This window comes from Ptychodera flava, chromosome 10 (assembly GCF_041260155.1).
Source record: "Ptychodera flava strain L36383 chromosome 10, AS_Pfla_20210202, whole genome shotgun sequence".
Classification (NCBI taxonomy): domain Eukaryota; kingdom Metazoa; phylum Hemichordata; class Enteropneusta; family Ptychoderidae; genus Ptychodera; species Ptychodera flava.
In genome coordinates this window covers 11974686-11993677 of record NC_091937.1, presented here as the reverse complement: position 1 = coordinate 11993677, position 18992 = coordinate 11974686, and the positions used below count along the sequence as shown (strand labels likewise).

The following is an 18992-nucleotide window of genomic DNA, read 5'->3' as shown; positions in this document are numbered from 1 at the left end:
AAAGTTGGTAAGAGGTCGAAAGAGCCTCGTTTTCAAGTTGTTATCAAAATTGGTATGTTATGGCGGCTTGATGCAAACTACCCAGCCCGTACAGTATGGTACAACATAAATGTTCTTCTTTCTACCATACGGTTCCGCGGAAAGCTGTCGCCCGGAAAGAAATGGTAATGCGCCAAACATTATTTTCTCTATTTTGAAGGTGAAATAGAACGGCGATCGTTGTTTGTTTTCTGAAGTTCACAACTTAAAACATAACCTGAGCAGTGCATCGCATTGTGACAGCTTTGAGTGATATATATACCCATATATACCCACATCTGTCAGTGTCAACGTCAGTGTCAGACTGTAAATCCGGAGCCATGACCTGGCCAGGTCACTGACCAACTTGCAAAATATTTCGCGTGACCTGAATATAATTTAGTGCTTGGAGAGATAGCTCTATTTTCAAGTAATGGAGTTCGGTTCACCATGGTTCTTCAAAAATGATTCATGCCAATTATTACTGAGACCTGTGTTAGTGTTAGACAGCTATTTACAAGAGTCTGTTGTAATATTTTCTCGTAGAAACCTTTGAAACCTTAGAGAATCATGTAGAGAGAGATGAAAGCACCTAAAGTCGACTCCAGAACTTTAAGCTTCGTGCTTCAGTACTCCCCTTCTAGTGGATTCATTCTCTGAATGTATCATTGATACCATGGCAACAAGAGATGTGAAGTTGATAACTGGGAGCCAGCCATCACTATCTGTGGTTGGCGGTAAGCCCGTCTCAGTCAGACCTAAGAGAATTCCACACCAACTCTATCGACCAACTTCAGAATACGTTGAGGATAACAAGTAAGTAGTAATCGTGAATGTTTCTCTCCTTGGTTTCTGAAAATGCCGCCGCACTTTACTGAATTAAGTGTGAATGAAATCAATGAATTAGGGAAAAATGGGAAAGACTTCATCAGGGCCTCATCCCAAACCTTCTTCATTTTCAGGTGGGGTATAAATTTCTAATTAATGCTAACCCTAAATTCAATCCCCTCATGAGCCCTCCAAAGGTGTATTTGATGTACTTCCTCCTAGTCCCCAGTTAGACAGATTTCAGTTAGGGAGATATAATGAAAAATGATGCTAAAGTTCTTAACTCACATTATAGGTGTGAGACTGAGTGGGACAGTGTACAGTATTTCTGCATCCATCTTTTTTGTTTTCCATGCTCACGACCTCTCTGAATGTTTGACTACAGAGTTTAGAAAAACATTAAGTAAAAATCCACAAGTTGAGTGAGTGACTGCAAACCTTTTCCCCTCATTGTAAGCTTATATATATATATATATCTGAAACTCGTATGTGTGTTTTTGAAATAATCATTCTTCAGAGATTCTGGTAGAGAAGACATTGCAGCATTGCTGTCTCGACTTCAAACAGAGTCACTGACCCCACAGGAACGTGAAAACCTGAGAAGGCCAAAGAGACTCATGAACATCAAGTGCTCCTGTGGTGACCTTTCCAACTTGACCCGACAAGCCAAACTGGAACTGGAAGATATTTCAGAGAGTGACAGCGACAGTGAGGAATCCGACTTTGGAATTGCAGAACTTCTGAGGACTCTGACGGCCTACTGTCACAAAGGGATCAAAGTGGGCAGTGTACTAAGAAATCTAGCTGAAAGTTACAGCCAAGATGAAGAGATCACAGATGCTCAACTCAAACAGGTTGGCTTTGTCAGCTTCATAGTACACCTTGCGATTCTCTAGGCACTCATAGAACCTATTACTTTCTGTGCAATATTGCCATATTCCCCTGCCAATAAAATGTGATTTGACAGTCGGAATATCTGTGCCCAAGGCATACTAATATTCTACATTATAATATATCCTCAATGAAATCAAAGAAATTCTCAAAACACTCCTCAGAATCATAGACTGTAGAGAAAATTGTCTAGGGTCTATGTCAGATCAGAGACAGGCTTTTACAAAAAATAAGTCTGGGCCCTGGAACAAAAACAAAATCTGTAATTTCAGAGCATATCAGATTCTTTCTTCTGTCACTTGATCCAGGTTTGCTGTCAGAGAAAAGCATAGATTTGGAGATATATGTCTTCAGTCCAATTATACACAACTGATAGTGTATAAACTTTGTGACCTGTTAGGACATACAGGCTGTCATCAGACTGTAATTTTAGAAACCATAATGTCATCATTGTGGAGGGGTGCCAAATCAACGGCTTTATATTTCAGGGTTAAATTGCAAGTTGCTAAACTCAGATCAAAGATGTTGAAAGTTGTCAAATATGTCTTTTTGAATTTACCATGTCTAACTTTCACACAAATAAAAATACTGATTAATTTTATGTAAGTTAACCTGCAAAGAAAATGTTTACCTTGTAGACAGCTAAATTAATGGAAACTGCCTTCTCCGTGAATTATTGAAAACTTTATCTGTACAAACATTTCAATGAAATTACACTTTAAACTGCCTTATGAATTATTGAAAACTTCATCTCTACCAATACTTCATTGAAATTTTACTTTACTGTCAGAGTTGCAATCGTAGTATTCGTAACATCCTGCCATGTTTCTTTAAAATATTTATCATGAGACTTTTGTGCACAGTAAGCAAATTTGCAAATAAAATTGCAGAATAAAGCTACAGTCTGGACCCACATTGAACTTCAGGATTTGAGCGTACTATCCTATTTGATAATTTCATCCCCAAAATGTCCCAACGCCGGAGACATTTTCTTTGTGTGACAGTCAGACAAATATTTTCACATTCCACTGCTCAGTGTCAAACTGCATGGCAGTTACTTTGTCATTTTGAATTGTTGTACTCTAAGAGGAAACAAGGTTGTGCGCAGCAACCAGAAATATTCGGTCAGTTTGTCATGGGAGATTCGTCAAGCAGATGCAATTTAAAGCAAAAAAAAATAATCATTAAAGTGTCAAACTGCCTTGCAAGTGTCTCTCTGCCAATGTGTGCAATACACAGGAAATTGCAGTAATGTTTTAAACTGTTTACCCAGATTCCCTGTAAACAGATGCACAATCAACATTTATAACACAATAGGTACATACATGTTCCAATCCATGGTGGTCAGGGTTCACAGCCCTCAGTTTAATTAAAGTCAAAGGTCACACTGACATGAATATATATTATACAGACAAAGGTCTCACCCTTTATACTTTGATATACCAGGCACTATACTAGTACAGGCAGTTGGTCTGTAAATCAATGTTGATAGATGTCAGGATTGTTATGGATAGGATTTCTAATGTACAATTTGGTTTAATGATTATGGTTCAAAATGGCATATTTACATGTATCATTTGATATGGGTAAAAGTGTACTAGAGCATGGTACTTCTAAGGGTTTGGAACAAAGGCGTGGTTCCTCTGCGGGTCTTGAACTAAGGCAAGGCCAAAAAGAGGAAAAGGTTTGTGTCTTATCCTGATGCAAGTTGATCTTGACTGTCCCTGTCAGCCTTTTTTCTGTTCCCTTGAAAAAATGTGTGCTGCATATGGCATAGTACCTCATATCTGTGCTTGTACTTTACAGTTCAAAACAGTAAACTGTTAACAGTAAACTGTTTACTGTTAACAGTTTACTGATAGTAAAACACTTAATCTAATACTTCATGTCCATAATTACAGCTACAGTGAGATATTTCTGTTCTATTGTTTTTGAAGATGTTAGTTTGGTCATGTGAGCTAGATTGATAAATAAATGATAAATGAATAAACAAATAAATAAATAGATTAATTAACAAGTAACTGAAGTAATTATATTTTTGGGGAGACCTACAGTAGGATTAGAATGTGGATGAAGATTCTTGCATTGAGGTTAACTGAATTAGTCAGAGGTGACTTGATTGTAAGTCCCTATAATTTCAACATGTTTTGCTGCAGGTCTAGGCCCATGCATTTAGAGTTATATGTAGTGAAACCGGAGACTACTTCCATCAAAACTTCTGCAGTAATTTGCTACGTTGGAAGTCTAATTTTCTGAAGGGTAAATTCTTCTAAATGTTGAAAAAAATTGGTCTTCAACTCAACCGGTTTGTGTAGAAAAACTTATGCATTTAGCCCATGAATCAGCCCTGTAACCATCACAATTTGAATTAACCACTCCATTTTCAATAGTTTGGTTTGACTAGAGACAGCAGTTTTGCAATGTTTAAATTCATCCTGTCTTGTTGAATTTCAGTTAGTTGTACTTTGAACTCAATCTCACGCCTTTTTCAATACTGGCTTCTCCGGTTATTATGTGGTTTAAGCTACTGATATTCTTTATCACAAAAGTCATTGTAAACCAGCCGACTCAATTCTATGGGTCACTCTTAGCCTAACACTCTTATTTTACCTGTGTAATTATTCTCTGTTGCTATGAGAAACAGACAGGGTCAAAACCCATTAAGGTACAAAGGTTGAAAGGCTGGGGTCTTAGCTACAGTATTACAGTATATCTTTCAATATAAACTCCATTTAAAGTAGGGGAGTAAAAGTTACAAAGAACTAAACAGTGGTCTAGCAATAGACGTTGGCATGCTACCAGTATACTTGTGTGAATTTGGGAGCACAGATATTTCCTTTGTTGACTGACTAAAAGAAGAAGGTTAACTTGCTGTTCAATTGACATATGTGTATTTTATATCCTGAATTTTGGCCATTTCTCTCCTTCAACTCCATTTAACCAAATCAGAATGTCAGACCTGTTTATTGATGTACTACCGGGTACAGAATCACTGCAAAGGCCACAAAAGATTAAAGATTTTGGTAAAATTTCTTTATGTGGATTGCTGAAAATTTTCAGATTGTACAAAAGAGGTGAACATTTTGTAGCCTTTCAGTAATATGCCTTTTGTACCTCAATGCATGTTGTTAAGCTAACCACATCTTAAAACATAATAAAGTTGCCAAAGTTGTGAATATCAGGATGATATGTGTACCAGTGTCCAGTGCTAAAAATGGTTTGATTTAGAATTCAAAGCTGTGAATACACATACATGTACCTGCTTGTGTATTCTCATTGTGAACGTGGCAAAAGACCCTGCATAGATTTGTTTCAAGAGGTGGTTCACTAAGTAAACAAACAGGGTATTTTGTACAACGGTATATCCCCTTTCTCTCACCAGCAAATCCCTATTCAGTGAGTCACAATAGGATTAGTGTGATTTCTTCAAATGAAATCTTTAAACTTCACAGAATTGCAGCAGCATAGTTTGTACAAGTACACTTCACAATGCAATGTGACAATCTATTCCAAAGTGATGTCTGTAACACTTCAGGCACACTTCTCCTAGAGAGGTCTTAGACAGCCTGTCAAAAGTATTGCCTCTAAACAATCACTTTGCTGGCTAGGAAATATGACAGAGTAAATCTGTAAATTTTACACATGGTAGATGTTTCCCAATCACAAAAGATCCGCAACATAATATGAATCCTGCAAGAACAGGAACTCAAATTCATCAGTCACATTTCATGTTAGCTTTGATTGCATGATACCCCTTATTCTGAAAACATGTACATGTATGAGCTATGAAAAAGTGCATTGCCTTGAGATGAGCGTTTTGATATTGGAATTTCAGGTAATCATGCATATGAATTTATGTGCCTCTAGTCTGTTACCCTTACGTGTGCAGACATCATAATTATTCTCTTCCATACTATGGCTTTTCAACTACCATAACCAGTAATAAAATTTGATCCAAAAAATCACAAAGGCCCTGAGAAAGTGAATTATTATTTTTTTGAAATACTGTCTTTGCTATATAAAGATAATTTAAAGCCCCCACTCAATTATCAGATTTATCTAATATAAATATTATTTACTTGATGAAATATTTAATGGAAAACAAAAGAATGACAAACTGTTAATGGGCTGTTGACACATTCGCTAATGCGAGAACCTGGGATTGAGAAGGTCGCCTTTAACAAGAAAGAATAAAACTTATCACTGCTGAAGAATTACTAGCTAAACTTTTTTCGTGGAAAACTTGAAACTTCTAGCCAAGAGAAAATGAGTACAGTATTTGGTGTCAAGGCAACTGAAATGTCAATAGGCAAGCTTTTTGGAAGGGAAATTAAAATTTGATGAAAAAACATTTGTTAGTGTTGATCTGCCCTTTTCATATTTGAAAAACAGGCACAATGGGAAAATATTCCACCATTTTTTTGGAATGGAAGATTTGTGTAGCAGCAAGCTTTTGATCATGTTCATGTTATTCTTTCACTGAATAAAAACTTTGTGTTTTTTCAGGTGATGGAACTGTTCGGAAGTGGCAGCATGAGTGTGAAGGAAGCCACTATGATACTGATGAAACAACTCGCCTGCAACCCCAGCAATGCTGAAAAAATGCTGAACAGAAATCTGATCTATCACTTGGTAACATTGTTGGAAAGACCAGATATGAGAACACTGACTGTACATGCTTTGCTCACTGTGGAAAAGGTAAATATGAACATTTGAAAGGGAAAATTATAGTATTACCTTCATAGCCATAGACATAAAATTACACTGTCAATATTGCATTGTTGCTCTTCATACATCAAAATATTTTACTTCATAAGTTTATCAATCCAGTTCAATATTGTAATTCTATATCTTTAGTCACTGCTGCAGTCAGTGTTTGACCAAAGTCTCTCCACTCACATGGAGGGACTGTGGTTTGGCTAAAGTTTTTGAAGATTGTTAAATGGTTTTGGAATCCCTGTACCATTTTTGATACACTGACATTTGTGTATTTAGGCGAACCATGATAACATGACAAGAGAACCTTGTTTAAATTTACCAGTACCTGAGTACTGCACTTAAAACATCTCTGATGGCAATTCTGTAACAATCCTGTTTTAACATTAATTCTTCAGTTACTGATACCCCAACATCAAAGTGACATATGGCTGGAGTTCATGGTAGTTCGTGGTCTGTCAACACTTCTGAATGTGCTATCTCACAACAACGCAGAGAGTGTGAGATTGGCTTCTCTGTCTGTCTTCAGAGCCCTGGCAGCCAATTCCAAGATTGCTGTCTTGATCATAGACCAGTGCATGGAACACATCATGGATTTTGCACTCCACAGTGATAGGGCCAGGGTAAGTTTTAAGATTGTGTGTACATCAACCGTTATCTAGATCTGAATTATGGCAGCACATGTACATGTAGTGTAAATTTTGTGATTCAAACACTCCACTCATAAGAAACTTCTCTCAAATTTTCAACACAGGATCATCATGGAAGGTTTTGAATATCCATGTTGCTCAGTGTATATATGGTACAGTTGTAGTGTGAGCACCACTCTGTTGGTTTCATTGCATTGGCATTGCGACAGGTCTCATTGTACATGTACCATACTTTTATCCTGATTATTATGCACTGTTTCAAGACAGCGAGTCCTTTAAGTTTTTAGCTGCATTGAGTCAAAAGATATATGGTTTTGAATGCACATGGTAAGGATAACATGTAACCCAAGAATTTGAAAAAGTATTTGTTTCAACAATAAAGATTCGTCAGTGTTCTTAACACTACACATTTCGGTCCAGTAGGGTTAAATATTTTTAAGGCATTCTGTGACTCAATTTTACGGGAGCTGAACAGATTAACAAAAGTGTTATTCTTAAATTTTCTGAAAGCAGTCACTGACTTTATGAGAAAAACTGCCATGGTACTGACATATTGTGGGAGCTTTGTGTTAGTAATTTTTGTAAATCAAAACTAAAGTTTGAAATTATGGATTTATAGGAGATAATCTGTGGACTGCTTGCCAACCTTGCCGCACACAATGATCATTTCATTGCCAATGTACTAGACTGGGATGCACTGCCAATCGTCATAGCTATACTGACACAAGGAACATGGTAAGTGCTTCCACCTGGTGACTTTCCTTGAACAATGCTTTCTGATAATTCTAAATTTATTATTCCCAGGGTATGATCTGTTCAGGTGTTTTTATCATGTTGTGTAAGTGTTTTGTATCCTAATGGGCAACTTATCTTGTGAGTGTCTTATTTTGCAAGGTTATCCGTAATTTGCAGTTTAACTGGATTTCCACTATGAGTTGTGAATTTCTATGCATGTGTAGAAGACAGTGTCATCTGAAGACACAGAATATGTCATGAGTTTTGTCTTTGTTTGAAAGAGACTTTTGACAGAAAAAAAACCATGCCTTCTCATTGTTTGAAATGAATGTTTCAGTAAAGAAATTAAGCAAATGTGAATATTTAGATGAAGAGTGCATTTAAACATTTTCCGCTAAATATTATTTTTGGTCTTTGCTTTTTTTGCATGACAGTGGTGCTCAGATGCAAGCAATGAGATTCCTTACCAAGCTGTCAGACTGTGAGTACGGACAGTCTGTCTTACTGGAAGAACACATGGTTCCCTTCATAATGTATGCCATGGCTGAATCTAACTGCAGGTGAGTTTTCATGTTGAATTCAGTGATTGTTAAGGACATCCACAAAACACTTTCACATACCATAGCCCTAGCTTTGTTATGTGTCATGTTCACTTGTCGCCGTGGTTGTACTGATGAAATAAAACCACCACAAATAATGTTATAAATAATTCTGATCCACTGATATTGCATTTATACCCCTAACATATTGTGATTGAAGGATCAGAATTATTACTTTTCAGATTACTTTTCTGTTTTTGTAAAAACTAATTCACTTGGTATTGACTTTCAAATGTTGGTTTTAACCCTTTGAGAACCAAAGTCAATTGTCACCATTATAAAACATAACACAAACAAATTTTTTCAGTTCCAGACAATTTTTTTTCAGATTTGCCCCAAAATTTTGATCAAAAACTGTAGCCAATGTACAGTTATGTCATTCAGTCCAAAATTGTTAAAAAACTACAGAAAAATTCATAAAATTTGAAAACCGATGCGAAAATTTTTGAGAGAAAAATTACAGCACTCAAACTTTGAGTCAAAGGTTCAATGGAAAATTTGTTCTTTCTCATTGACCCAGAGAGGTAAGGGAAGCAGCATGCAGAACTGTCCGTAACATTCTATCTATCAAGAAAGTACCACAACTGAGGGACTTCATGCTGCAGATACAAAAGACTGAAGAGAAGAAGGACAGAGGGAATGGTGATTTAGACCGTACTACACTTGACACGGAAACACTGCTTAGACTTGGCATTGGGAAGAAAGAAATAAGTGAGAAAGTTGAAAAGGGATTATCAGCCCTCGTTGAAACTCTCGTGAGAGTGCTCAAAAGAGAAGGTAATGATAAACATGTGGCTGAGCAACCATCCATACACTTGTTATTCTGTTTATTCTTTTCATATGAAGAAACCTGAAATCCCTCATGATACCATCAGTTGCTAAATCTTATGATTCTTAATATCGGTCTCAAATAGGTTGTCCATAGCAATGAGAATTATGTCTGAATAATTAGGACTGTTGTGTAACTTAACCCTTTCACCACTGTGGTTTGGCCCAACCATATAGTTTTCTGTGGTGAGAGTTGACCTGTATACAGGGAAATTGGTGAAAGTTGTAAAAAAATGAAAAGCAGTCTTAAAGGATAGTTAAAAGTATCACTTCTAATGCAAAAAAGTTTTCTATCCCGGTCTTTGTTTATGCCTCTATGAAGTCATCACATTCAGCGTCGTCGTCAGAATATTTCCAATCCTATGGAGCAAATCAGCCTCCAAGCATGGCATTATTTCCATATCCGTAATTGCATGACTCTTATGATTTTCTCATCAAATAGACTTTACTTTTAAGTTGTGTACACATCAGTCATGAATTCATCTCTATGTTGATTGATTACAGCTAAGATAGACGCTGATCGCAAAACTGGCAAAGTCCTGTCGGTGGGTTTCCGTCCATGTCAAGACCGGTACCACACAGTAGCCCTTGTAGTTGACTGCCTGACCTGTTTGGTGACCTTGCCACTGAACCGACAGAAGTCAAGAACTCATGTCAATGGTGGAGGAGATACTGACACCGGGTTAGCTTGTTTTCATATTGCTGTGTCTGTATGACATTTGTGAATCAAATTCAAGATTTTTGAACTCGTTTATCCAACCTGAATATCCAATAAAAACATTCTACAAATGACCAGAACAATCACATTGATATTTTGAACATGAAATCATTGGAAGATGGAAAGTCACATCAAGGGGAAAGATTTTATAGTTTGTAAATTTGTGAGGCATTACAGAGTACTTTCTTAATTGAGAAAAGTTCTCTCTTGAATTGCTCCAGCAGTTTAACAGGAGTAGGTAGAAACAATGAGATGATGTCTACAATTGCATTGAAATGAGTACAAAATGCCATACATGAGGAGGTAAGTTTCAGTGAAATTTTTGATGACTTATTCTTGTAGGTCAAAGTTTATGAGTCAAAGGGTAAATCCTGTCACCTTGAACATTCTGATTCGCAAGGGAGCCCTCTGTGTGATAGACCTGTTGTTTGCATACACCAGACGACTGACTGGATCAAATGAACCTGTGCCTCGCACAGAAAACAATATAGATGTACTACATTTACAAGCTTTGCTTAATGCCTGGGAGAAACAAGACAAGTCGGCAGTGCAAAACTCTGCGTTCATCTTTGAGCCGGCGGAGCTCAAGTTCATCCAAAGGATTCTGGATTTTGTGGAGATTGTGGTGAAATCATGCTCTCAGCTTGTGCATGCTGAACTTGAGGATAAAATTCTGGAGCGGATTAGGGATTCTGAAACCAAAACACCGGATGATGTTGATGAGGAGAGCTCGGTAATCCCGGGCGAAGACGACGACGACTCGGATACCAGGAAAGTGAGATGGTGCGATCCGGTACAGACTGCTGGATTACGCCAGGCACCGGCACATACAGCATCAACAGGTGTTCCAAGACAATCAGGCAGCTCATATGGACAAATCAAGAGTGGAAAGACAGCTCAGAGGAAGAGACCCTCCTCGGGGAGGAGGAAACTGTATCGAAGTCATGACACAGAGGGAGGGGAACCTGCCAAGCAGAACAATGAGGAACAGAGTCGTGTATCAGCAGCTGAAAGGTTGGATAAAGAAATGATGGAATTCAGAAAACATCTCAAGTTAGCTTTAGTGAAAGAAGGCATCGTTGAGAGTGTTGGACCGTGGTTGTACAGTGAGGTTGTAGGCATCAGGGTGAGTACATCCAGTTTTAGAATTCTTTCACAAGGTCCGTATGCTCCTGGAAAGTCCTTAAATTTGAAAGCCTCCTGGAAAGTCTTTGAAATGTCCTGATAAATGAAATCAAATTATGGAAAATAGTTCAGCCACCCAAGATTTCGAAATGATGAAACGTTTGGTCATGATACAGGAAAAAGTGATTTGTAAAATGATATATAACAATGATATTGTAAAAATGGTATGTGGAATATGGTTTTTTGACCTCAAAAAGTCACTTAAAATTGTTGGAAAAGTCTTTGAAAGTCCTAAAATTGTAAGTGACTTTGAGTGTATGGACCCTGGTTTAAGGTCTTGAGAATCTAATTTCTGATTGTTTTAAAGTTTTTCACTGAAGATGTTGTGTCTTATAGGCCATCAGCCTTTTATAGCTAGCTCGTCAAATCACGTCCTATTGTCCCATGGGCAAATCCTACCCACATACTTCCTCAGTTTATACTAGGAGATGGGACAAACAGCCAAGGCTCAGTCATTTAAAATAACACGTCAAACATATTATATTATATAGAAAGCCATCTATTTTAATAATCAGGAATTTTTACTTTCTGTTTTCAAAAGTGTTCAGTCACACTTTCACAGATGAGATGATTGAGAAAATGTGTGACGCCTCACTACCACTCAGATGTTTTAATATTTCAGTCATAGTCTCCCTACGTTACTTTTGCCATTGCAGGAAATGTTAATATGTAGTGTTTGCACTGGTACGAGACTCCTATACCACGCTGGCAAATGTGGTACATATCCTGACATTATTCTCCATTCATACAAGTAAATGCATGTCCATATCTACCTGGTAAGAAACTTTGTGTTCAGAAGTATAATATGTGTCATTTATTTCATACAGAACTCGGTTCTTGAAATCATGCGTCACACAATACAGCCTCTTCAAGGAAGTGACTATGGAATGAAAACCATCAACCCCTTCAACAAAAGGTAATGAAGTTTCTATGTTCTTTTTGAATACAGATGGACAGTAATAATTTCTAAACCACGGCAATCTAAAATGCAATGTATATCAATACAGCCTCCTCCTGGTACACTGAAGTACAGAAATCTGCCATTAGTTATTAGAGCGCCCTCTAGAGGCTATGTCAAGTATTAGGACTTGCCTGCTAAAAACATTTGTACCTGCATTTTGAAATTGTAAATTATAATCACTTCTTTTCTGTAGTTGTTCAATTATTTCGTAATGCTTATTCGTACATGTCTCAAGGCTTCACAGGGCTTCTACTGCAGGAAAACTTTCAAACAAAGGGACAATAATCGCCAGAGAAAATATTTTAACCATATGTGTTTTTTTCAGGCCTGTGTCAGCAAAGTCAATAGCAGAGCGGGACCAAGCGTTACAGAGAGCACTGAGCCAGATGACAGATCAAACTGCTGGTGTTATCAAAGATGCATTGGGACCAAATAAACGCACCAGACCTATGTCAGCACCCATGAAGACCAAAGGTACTGCATTAATAACAAACACACAAAACACAACCCAAGTAGGTAGAAGAAAGAAATGTTTAACTCCACACAGTGGTTGCACTCTAGATAAGAGTTACACCAATGCCACAACTTGTGAAAGTGTGGTGATTTTCTACATTTTGGTAAAGTAAAGAAGATTAAGAGGCTATGATAATTTATTGTACATGATAACTGTGTGTATGTGAATTCAAAGAATAATGCAAAAATAATGTGCTTTTTAGCTTGATGTAAATCGTAATCTGTTAAAAACTGACAGGTTTGAATCTTCATCCATGAAAGCAGTTCATTGTAACGTACATGAAAACATTCATGAGCCATTGTTATGCCAAGTCACCTGTCACAGTGGTGTAAACTTAAAATGTAACCTGTGCTCAGAGTATGATGTAATGCCATTATCGCCATACTCAGTTTAATCCAAACCTACTGTTTCTCAAACAGATTGGTTAGAGCAGTGAAAAGGGTGTTGGTATGAGAAGGGTAAAAGCAGGGATGATGTGTACCGGTATTGCAATGCATCTGCAGTATCTGTCATTGTTGTATTCATTTGACATCATAAAGTACCGGTACACTATACATGTAGTTTTGTACAATTTTGATGAACATCATAAAGGTTTATATTATTTTACTATGTGCAGAGATAATCGCATTCAAATTCTTCCCCAACAAATGAAATGAATGTGGCTATTTATTTACTCATTGAGAGCAATGTAAATATTTATTTACATCATTTACACCCATTACACTCCAAATTCACACCGTATTTCTCTTTCCTTATTTATCTTTCATTTAGGCAAAACAGCGGAGCATTTCCAGCCATCGGCATGGAAACCAGTAATTGAGTTTGATCACCCGTTATCATGGCAGTGTTGTTTGGCTGTCTTGGATATCTGTGGTAAAGGCTTACTGGATGGACTGTCCAGTCAGTTCTGTGATTTGAAGAAAGAGTCACTCATGCTGTTACATGATGCTGCCCTCTTTGGCGAGGTAGAGACACTTCATGATCTATCTATCATAAATTCAGTTTTTTCCCTTGGTCAATATTTCAACAGTACATTTAAAACAAGTTAAGTTTTTGTGCACAATTTGTACATTAAAACTGATATCAATGACTTTTGTCACATCTATAGCTCCGTACTGGGTTCTCCCTTGTTTTTCTGTGTTATGAGGCAAAGACTTGCCAACTACAAAACCCCACTGAGATTGTAAAGTCTCATGCACCATCACAGGAAAGGGTATAACACTGCATATACTCAGGATGAACCATTAGATCTTTGCAGGATGACAGGATGCTGACATGCATGTTTTTTCTTTTTCATCCAAATTTACTCTAATATTTCAGCAAAAATTCATGTTAATAATATTGCAAAAAGTAAAGATGATTACACAAAATGATTTTAGCGATGTTTTCTTGCTGATTTTGTGTGTCTTTGACTGCCCGTCCACAGATCTAATGGTCCATCCCTCACCACTCTGAATAAATTTTCTATCCATATTTCAGACCACCGTTCATATGAAACTGTCAGCTCTAGGTTGCATACCAAAACTCATAGAATTTCTTCGGCTCAATGATGGTGATGAGCTACTTGTAGTACTAGGTAAGGATAATAGTTTATTGCTATTTTTCCCCTGTTATTTAATATCTGACTTCAAGACAGTGGTAACAGTTGCAAATAGGTTTAATTTTTCCATCACCCCTCACCTCAGCATGTGTCTTCATTGGTGTAGTGTGACTGTGTACAGCCAAATGAAACAGCTGAGGTCAGATGTACATGGAAATTTTCACAACATCTGATACCCAGATTTGGAACAAAATTCACAAACACATTCGTTCATCTTTTGTAATATTCATACACTTGTTGATAGTCTTATTCCTGTGAGTAGTTTCAGCTTTTTACCCTGACCCATGGTGGAAATCAGAGCATTAGGGTTACTGCCGGCAGAACTAGAACACTCACTGGTTTACTTCAAGTAATGTTGTGCTGAAGGATTTTTATTAGCAAATACTTGGACTACTGCCTTGTTCACTGACCTCTGTGTTGAATGGCTTCTGTAACTTTTTTTGATAAAATTTTACATTTTTCTGAAAGTATACCGTACTACATTTACATGCTTCTAAAAATCCCAATTCAAAAGAACATACCAAAAAATAATCTTTAAATCAGAACTATACGGAATCAGTCACATCGTATTTCTTATTCAGCTTTGTCGTCACAATTAAATTCAAAATAAATCACATGACACGTTACTTTGTGTTTGGGGTAGTTCAATTTTCCTATGTCTTTCAGGTGTAGTAACATTGCGATCCCTAGTGACCAGTGACAACAGACTCAAACAGTTGTTTGTGAAACATGGTGGCGCTGACCTGCTGATGGCCATGTCAGGCTGGAGCAAAGGTGTGATCAAGGAAGAAGTTGCCCTCACATTGAAATGCATCACAAGAAGTGAGTTTGAAATTTACTGATTTTGTTACTGTGTGTTTTGGACATGCTGTTGTTGTTTCATATGCACAGTGTTCTCTGCTAGGAATTTAAATGGTGCACCGCTGTGTTCCCGTGGCAAGGAAACACATATCTATGTGAAACTCTTGGCAAAAGTGTACAACAAAAACATGATATATGAATTAAGTTTTGGTGTTTACATTTTCATAAAAAATTCTACGATTCAATGTAGCCTATTGTTAGAAAGAAAGATTAAAAAAAATTAGATACTTGTTATTCGTTCAGTAATAGCCCTTTTCTTGCCAAGTTTGTTTGTTGCACTCAGGTCATGTTGATGAAAATCAAATATCAGCTGAGTAATTCACTGATCAATGGAGCTAGTTGAACAAAAAACTACCAGCCTGTCCTTAAAACATACTACAAGCCACAATGAGCTTTAGCTGATGGATTTGCACACCCTTGTGATATTCTAACAGAATTGCGCATTTCAAGACCCCTGAAACCTTTGCATTCATGATTTTCATGGACTTATGGTGCTAAGTACATTCATTAACACACTTATTTTCACTTGTACTTGACAAAATACTGATAGCATGTATCAAAAGGGATGTGTGTAACACTGATCGTTTGCATATTGTGATTTTTATGCTGATTTTGAGTGACTTGACCTGAAAAGGGTTACCCCTGTTGACAGGCTGACTAAATTTGAACCAACAAGTCACTTTGACAAGTCACTGTACAGATTGTGACTGACATGGGACAAGAATATTTAAGGAGCAAGTAATTTTATGTATGACATTGGCACCTTAATTATTATGATAAAAATACTGTAAAGTTAATGATATTTTATGAGAATGTTCTGACTGGAAAGTGAAAACAGACCGCTTTGTATAGTAAAATAACTTAAAGTGCGTAAGCAAATATTTAAGTAAATAAGTAAGCAAATAATGTAAATGCACAAAAGTACATCACTCAGTCAGTGTCTTAGAGAAAAAAATGAATATTTTGAGGAACAGATAATATAAAGCTTGAATGCATGGTGAGAAACGCTGTTGTCATTTGTAATGGTAGCATTGTGAAAATCTGGTCCCAGACAGGAAGCCACCACAATGTGACATTCAAAACATGTTAACCTTTTCCATTGGTGCATCTACTTCTGGTTTGATACCAAGTTACTCTTCAAAGGTTCTCCCAAAAGTAGAAAGTAGTGAGTAGAATTTTTATTGGGCATACTATGATTGAAAGACTTTTGCAGAAAAACAGACAATTTTGTGCACATCTGGTGTAATTTTACAGCATAGATGCATGCCCATCGTGATGTTTGCAAGGTGTTTGTGTGTTGCTGTGGAGCATGAGAAGTAACACAGTCCCCAAAAAGTAATTTTAAACGTTCAATCATATTTTCACAGAGTTGAATTTGACCTGCCTGTAGCACGACAAAAATACATATCAAATTCTAATTTAGAACTACTTTCATTCATATGTGATTATCCGCATTTCCACTTCTGATTGGCATCAGTGGAGGGATGCTTAAATGAAATGAAGAGGAATTTGTGTGGAAGATAGTGTGAATAACAAGGCTATTGAAAACTGAGCACACTTAAACTAAATTCACAACCATGGCAATTATCGACCATAACCCACTCAGAGAAGATTAATTTCATCAATTCCATACCAGATTTCACTCTAACTCTTACCACATTCAACCACATCAGTCGTGCTTTATTTTTACCTCCCTGTTACCATTTACACACAAAATCAATACTCCATGTGCATGTGTGAATTTTTAAACATAAGGAATTTCTTAAAGTTAAATCTAAATAACATGTTTTTCACACTATCATGAAGAAACTTCTAAGCATCAAAATTTGTCACAGGCAAAGAGCTTCAAACTTTCAAATTTCACTTGATTAACAAAGATGATGTAAGTAATATTTTAGGGTGGAATGCGCCTTAAACTTTTAGCATACTTTGTAAGTTCACCATGTATAGGGGCTCATTTTGAAGCCCATAGTGTAAATAAAGTTTCATTGTCATATTTTTATGAAAATTGAAAATTTAATTTTCCCTAATAAAGTAAACACAAGGATGACAGTGATTTTGAATTTGAAAAGTGCAGAAATATTCGGTAATCTGTTTGTCAAATAACAAATTTTGCACAGTGACACCATATTTTTGTTCTCGATTTCGAGAAGGAACGGTTTAATGTTCCCCGACAGAAAGTTTTAGCAAAAGTTTGAGGCTTTCAATTTCGTGGCGCATACTACCTTAAGTAATAAGCAGTACGTTTATTGCCAGAAAATAGGTGTAAGAAAATAATCACCACGTTTGACAACTGATCTTGTCATGAACTTAATCATATTTTTAAATAATTTTTACCTCCCATTTGCCATACATATATGGCAATTGGGAGGTTATATGGTTGGAAAAAGTCTGTATGTGAGATGTCTGTCTGTATGTATGTATGTATGTATGTATGTATGTATGTATGGATGTCTGTCCGTCCAACGCAAAAACTCCGAAACTGCTGCACGTATTAAGCTGATTTTTGGTGTAGTGATGCCATATATGGTGTAGATGTGCCGTTGTTAAAATGAACTTTTTAGTCTCATAGATATGCAAATGAGGTAGAAAAAAATAGCGAAAATGGTCAAAAATCAATAACTCAGGAACTACTCATCTGATCATTGTCATATTTGGGTTTTAGGTACCTTAGGCCCAACTCATTTAAACATATAGATTTGATGTCAATATTTGATGCTTTCTATTTTTAATGAATTTTTTTCTTTCTTTTTTTGCCATTTTAGTAAAAAATGTTTTTCTCTTAAACCAATGGTTGGATCGTTTTAAAATTTGGCGTGCAGGTGATTTGTGATAACTCAAAATAGAATGCATCAAAATAATGGCAAAATTTGCATATTTGTATTTTTGGCAATTTTTGCCATTTTTGGTTAAAAAAATCTTCTTTGAAACTGTGTATGCCATTACTTTCTAATTGGGTGTGCAGGTTCCTAGGAGTGACCTGAAGATGACTCTGTGAACTCAATCTGAAATTTGCAAATTTTGTGGTACTTTTTGTCATGCTTTCAAATTTGGTACACAGGTGAAATGTAGTAGGTCATTCATTCAAAGTCAAGTACTGCCTGTGTGAATGAGCAGATTATGATTGTGCTGTTCCAGGCTGAGGTGCTATTTATATGAATGATGCAATGTTAGATGGTAATTGATGTTTTAACTGAATTTGACTAATACATTGTATGTAACTCTTGTACTGTATAAACCCTATCAATTCACCCAGAAAAAAATAATTAATATGATTTTAAATAATTAAATTAATTAGGAAATCAACAAAGCCAAAATAATTTTAGTGAATTATTATTAGAAAGTTCAACTATTTTGACAGTTCATAGTGAAATGCTTACCATCTTGGAGGATTAAAACATGTAAAGGCAACTTTCCTGAATCCCAACTTTGACATATTCTGAACCGTCATATATTGTGTTCTGTATGTTATCTAAAAGAAATTGCTCATAATAGTTTGTCATGACAGGTTGGTCAAATAAATAGAGATAGAGAAAGTTCCAATTTCCATTTATGGTTGACTTGGTAAGGATAAAATAAAATTACTTTTTGAGGGAGAAAATAGAGTGGTCAATTAAAAGAGTGGTAAAGTGATAGGGTTTTTATGGTAAAGCCGGGCTGTAAGATTCCTCATGTGCTATTTATAGCAGTTATGCAATCTGTGTAAACAATGCAATGAAAGTGTTACATGATTCCTTATAATGCTTTTGATGACCTTGAACTTTTTAAGTTGCAAACATTTGTCTCTTCTGTGTGCTTTCTCTGAGTACCTACAGGCTCAACTTATTCAACAGAACTTACTTGCAATGTTAATTTGAAAGTTAAAATGTGCTTGGTTAATAGGATGAA

General features: G+C 36.4%; 1 protein-coding gene across 1 annotated transcript in view; it reads left to right on the top strand.

Annotated features, from left to right (window-relative positions):
* Positions 1-37: 37 nt before the first annotated feature.
* LOC139142006 (uncharacterized) overlaps positions 38-18992 on the top strand; it is a 30402-nt gene continuing 11447 nt past the window's right edge. The window contains exons 1-15 of the mRNA XM_070711784.1: positions 38-164; positions 565-834; positions 1364-1700; positions 6244-6435; positions 6852-7076; positions 7723-7838; positions 8273-8398; positions 8958-9214; positions 9770-9947; positions 10326-11109; positions 11996-12084; positions 12455-12603; positions 13415-13608; positions 14123-14219; positions 14910-15065. Of these exons, the coding sequence (XP_070567885.1) occupies positions 695-834; positions 1364-1700; positions 6244-6435; positions 6852-7076; positions 7723-7838; positions 8273-8398; positions 8958-9214; positions 9770-9947; positions 10326-11109; positions 11996-12084; positions 12455-12603; positions 13415-13608; positions 14123-14219; positions 14910-15065 (3040 nt within the window). The 5' untranslated portion in view covers positions 38-164; positions 565-694. The remainder of the gene's footprint in view (positions 165-564; positions 835-1363; positions 1701-6243; positions 6436-6851; positions 7077-7722; positions 7839-8272; positions 8399-8957; positions 9215-9769; positions 9948-10325; positions 11110-11995; positions 12085-12454; positions 12604-13414; positions 13609-14122; positions 14220-14909; positions 15066-18992) is intronic.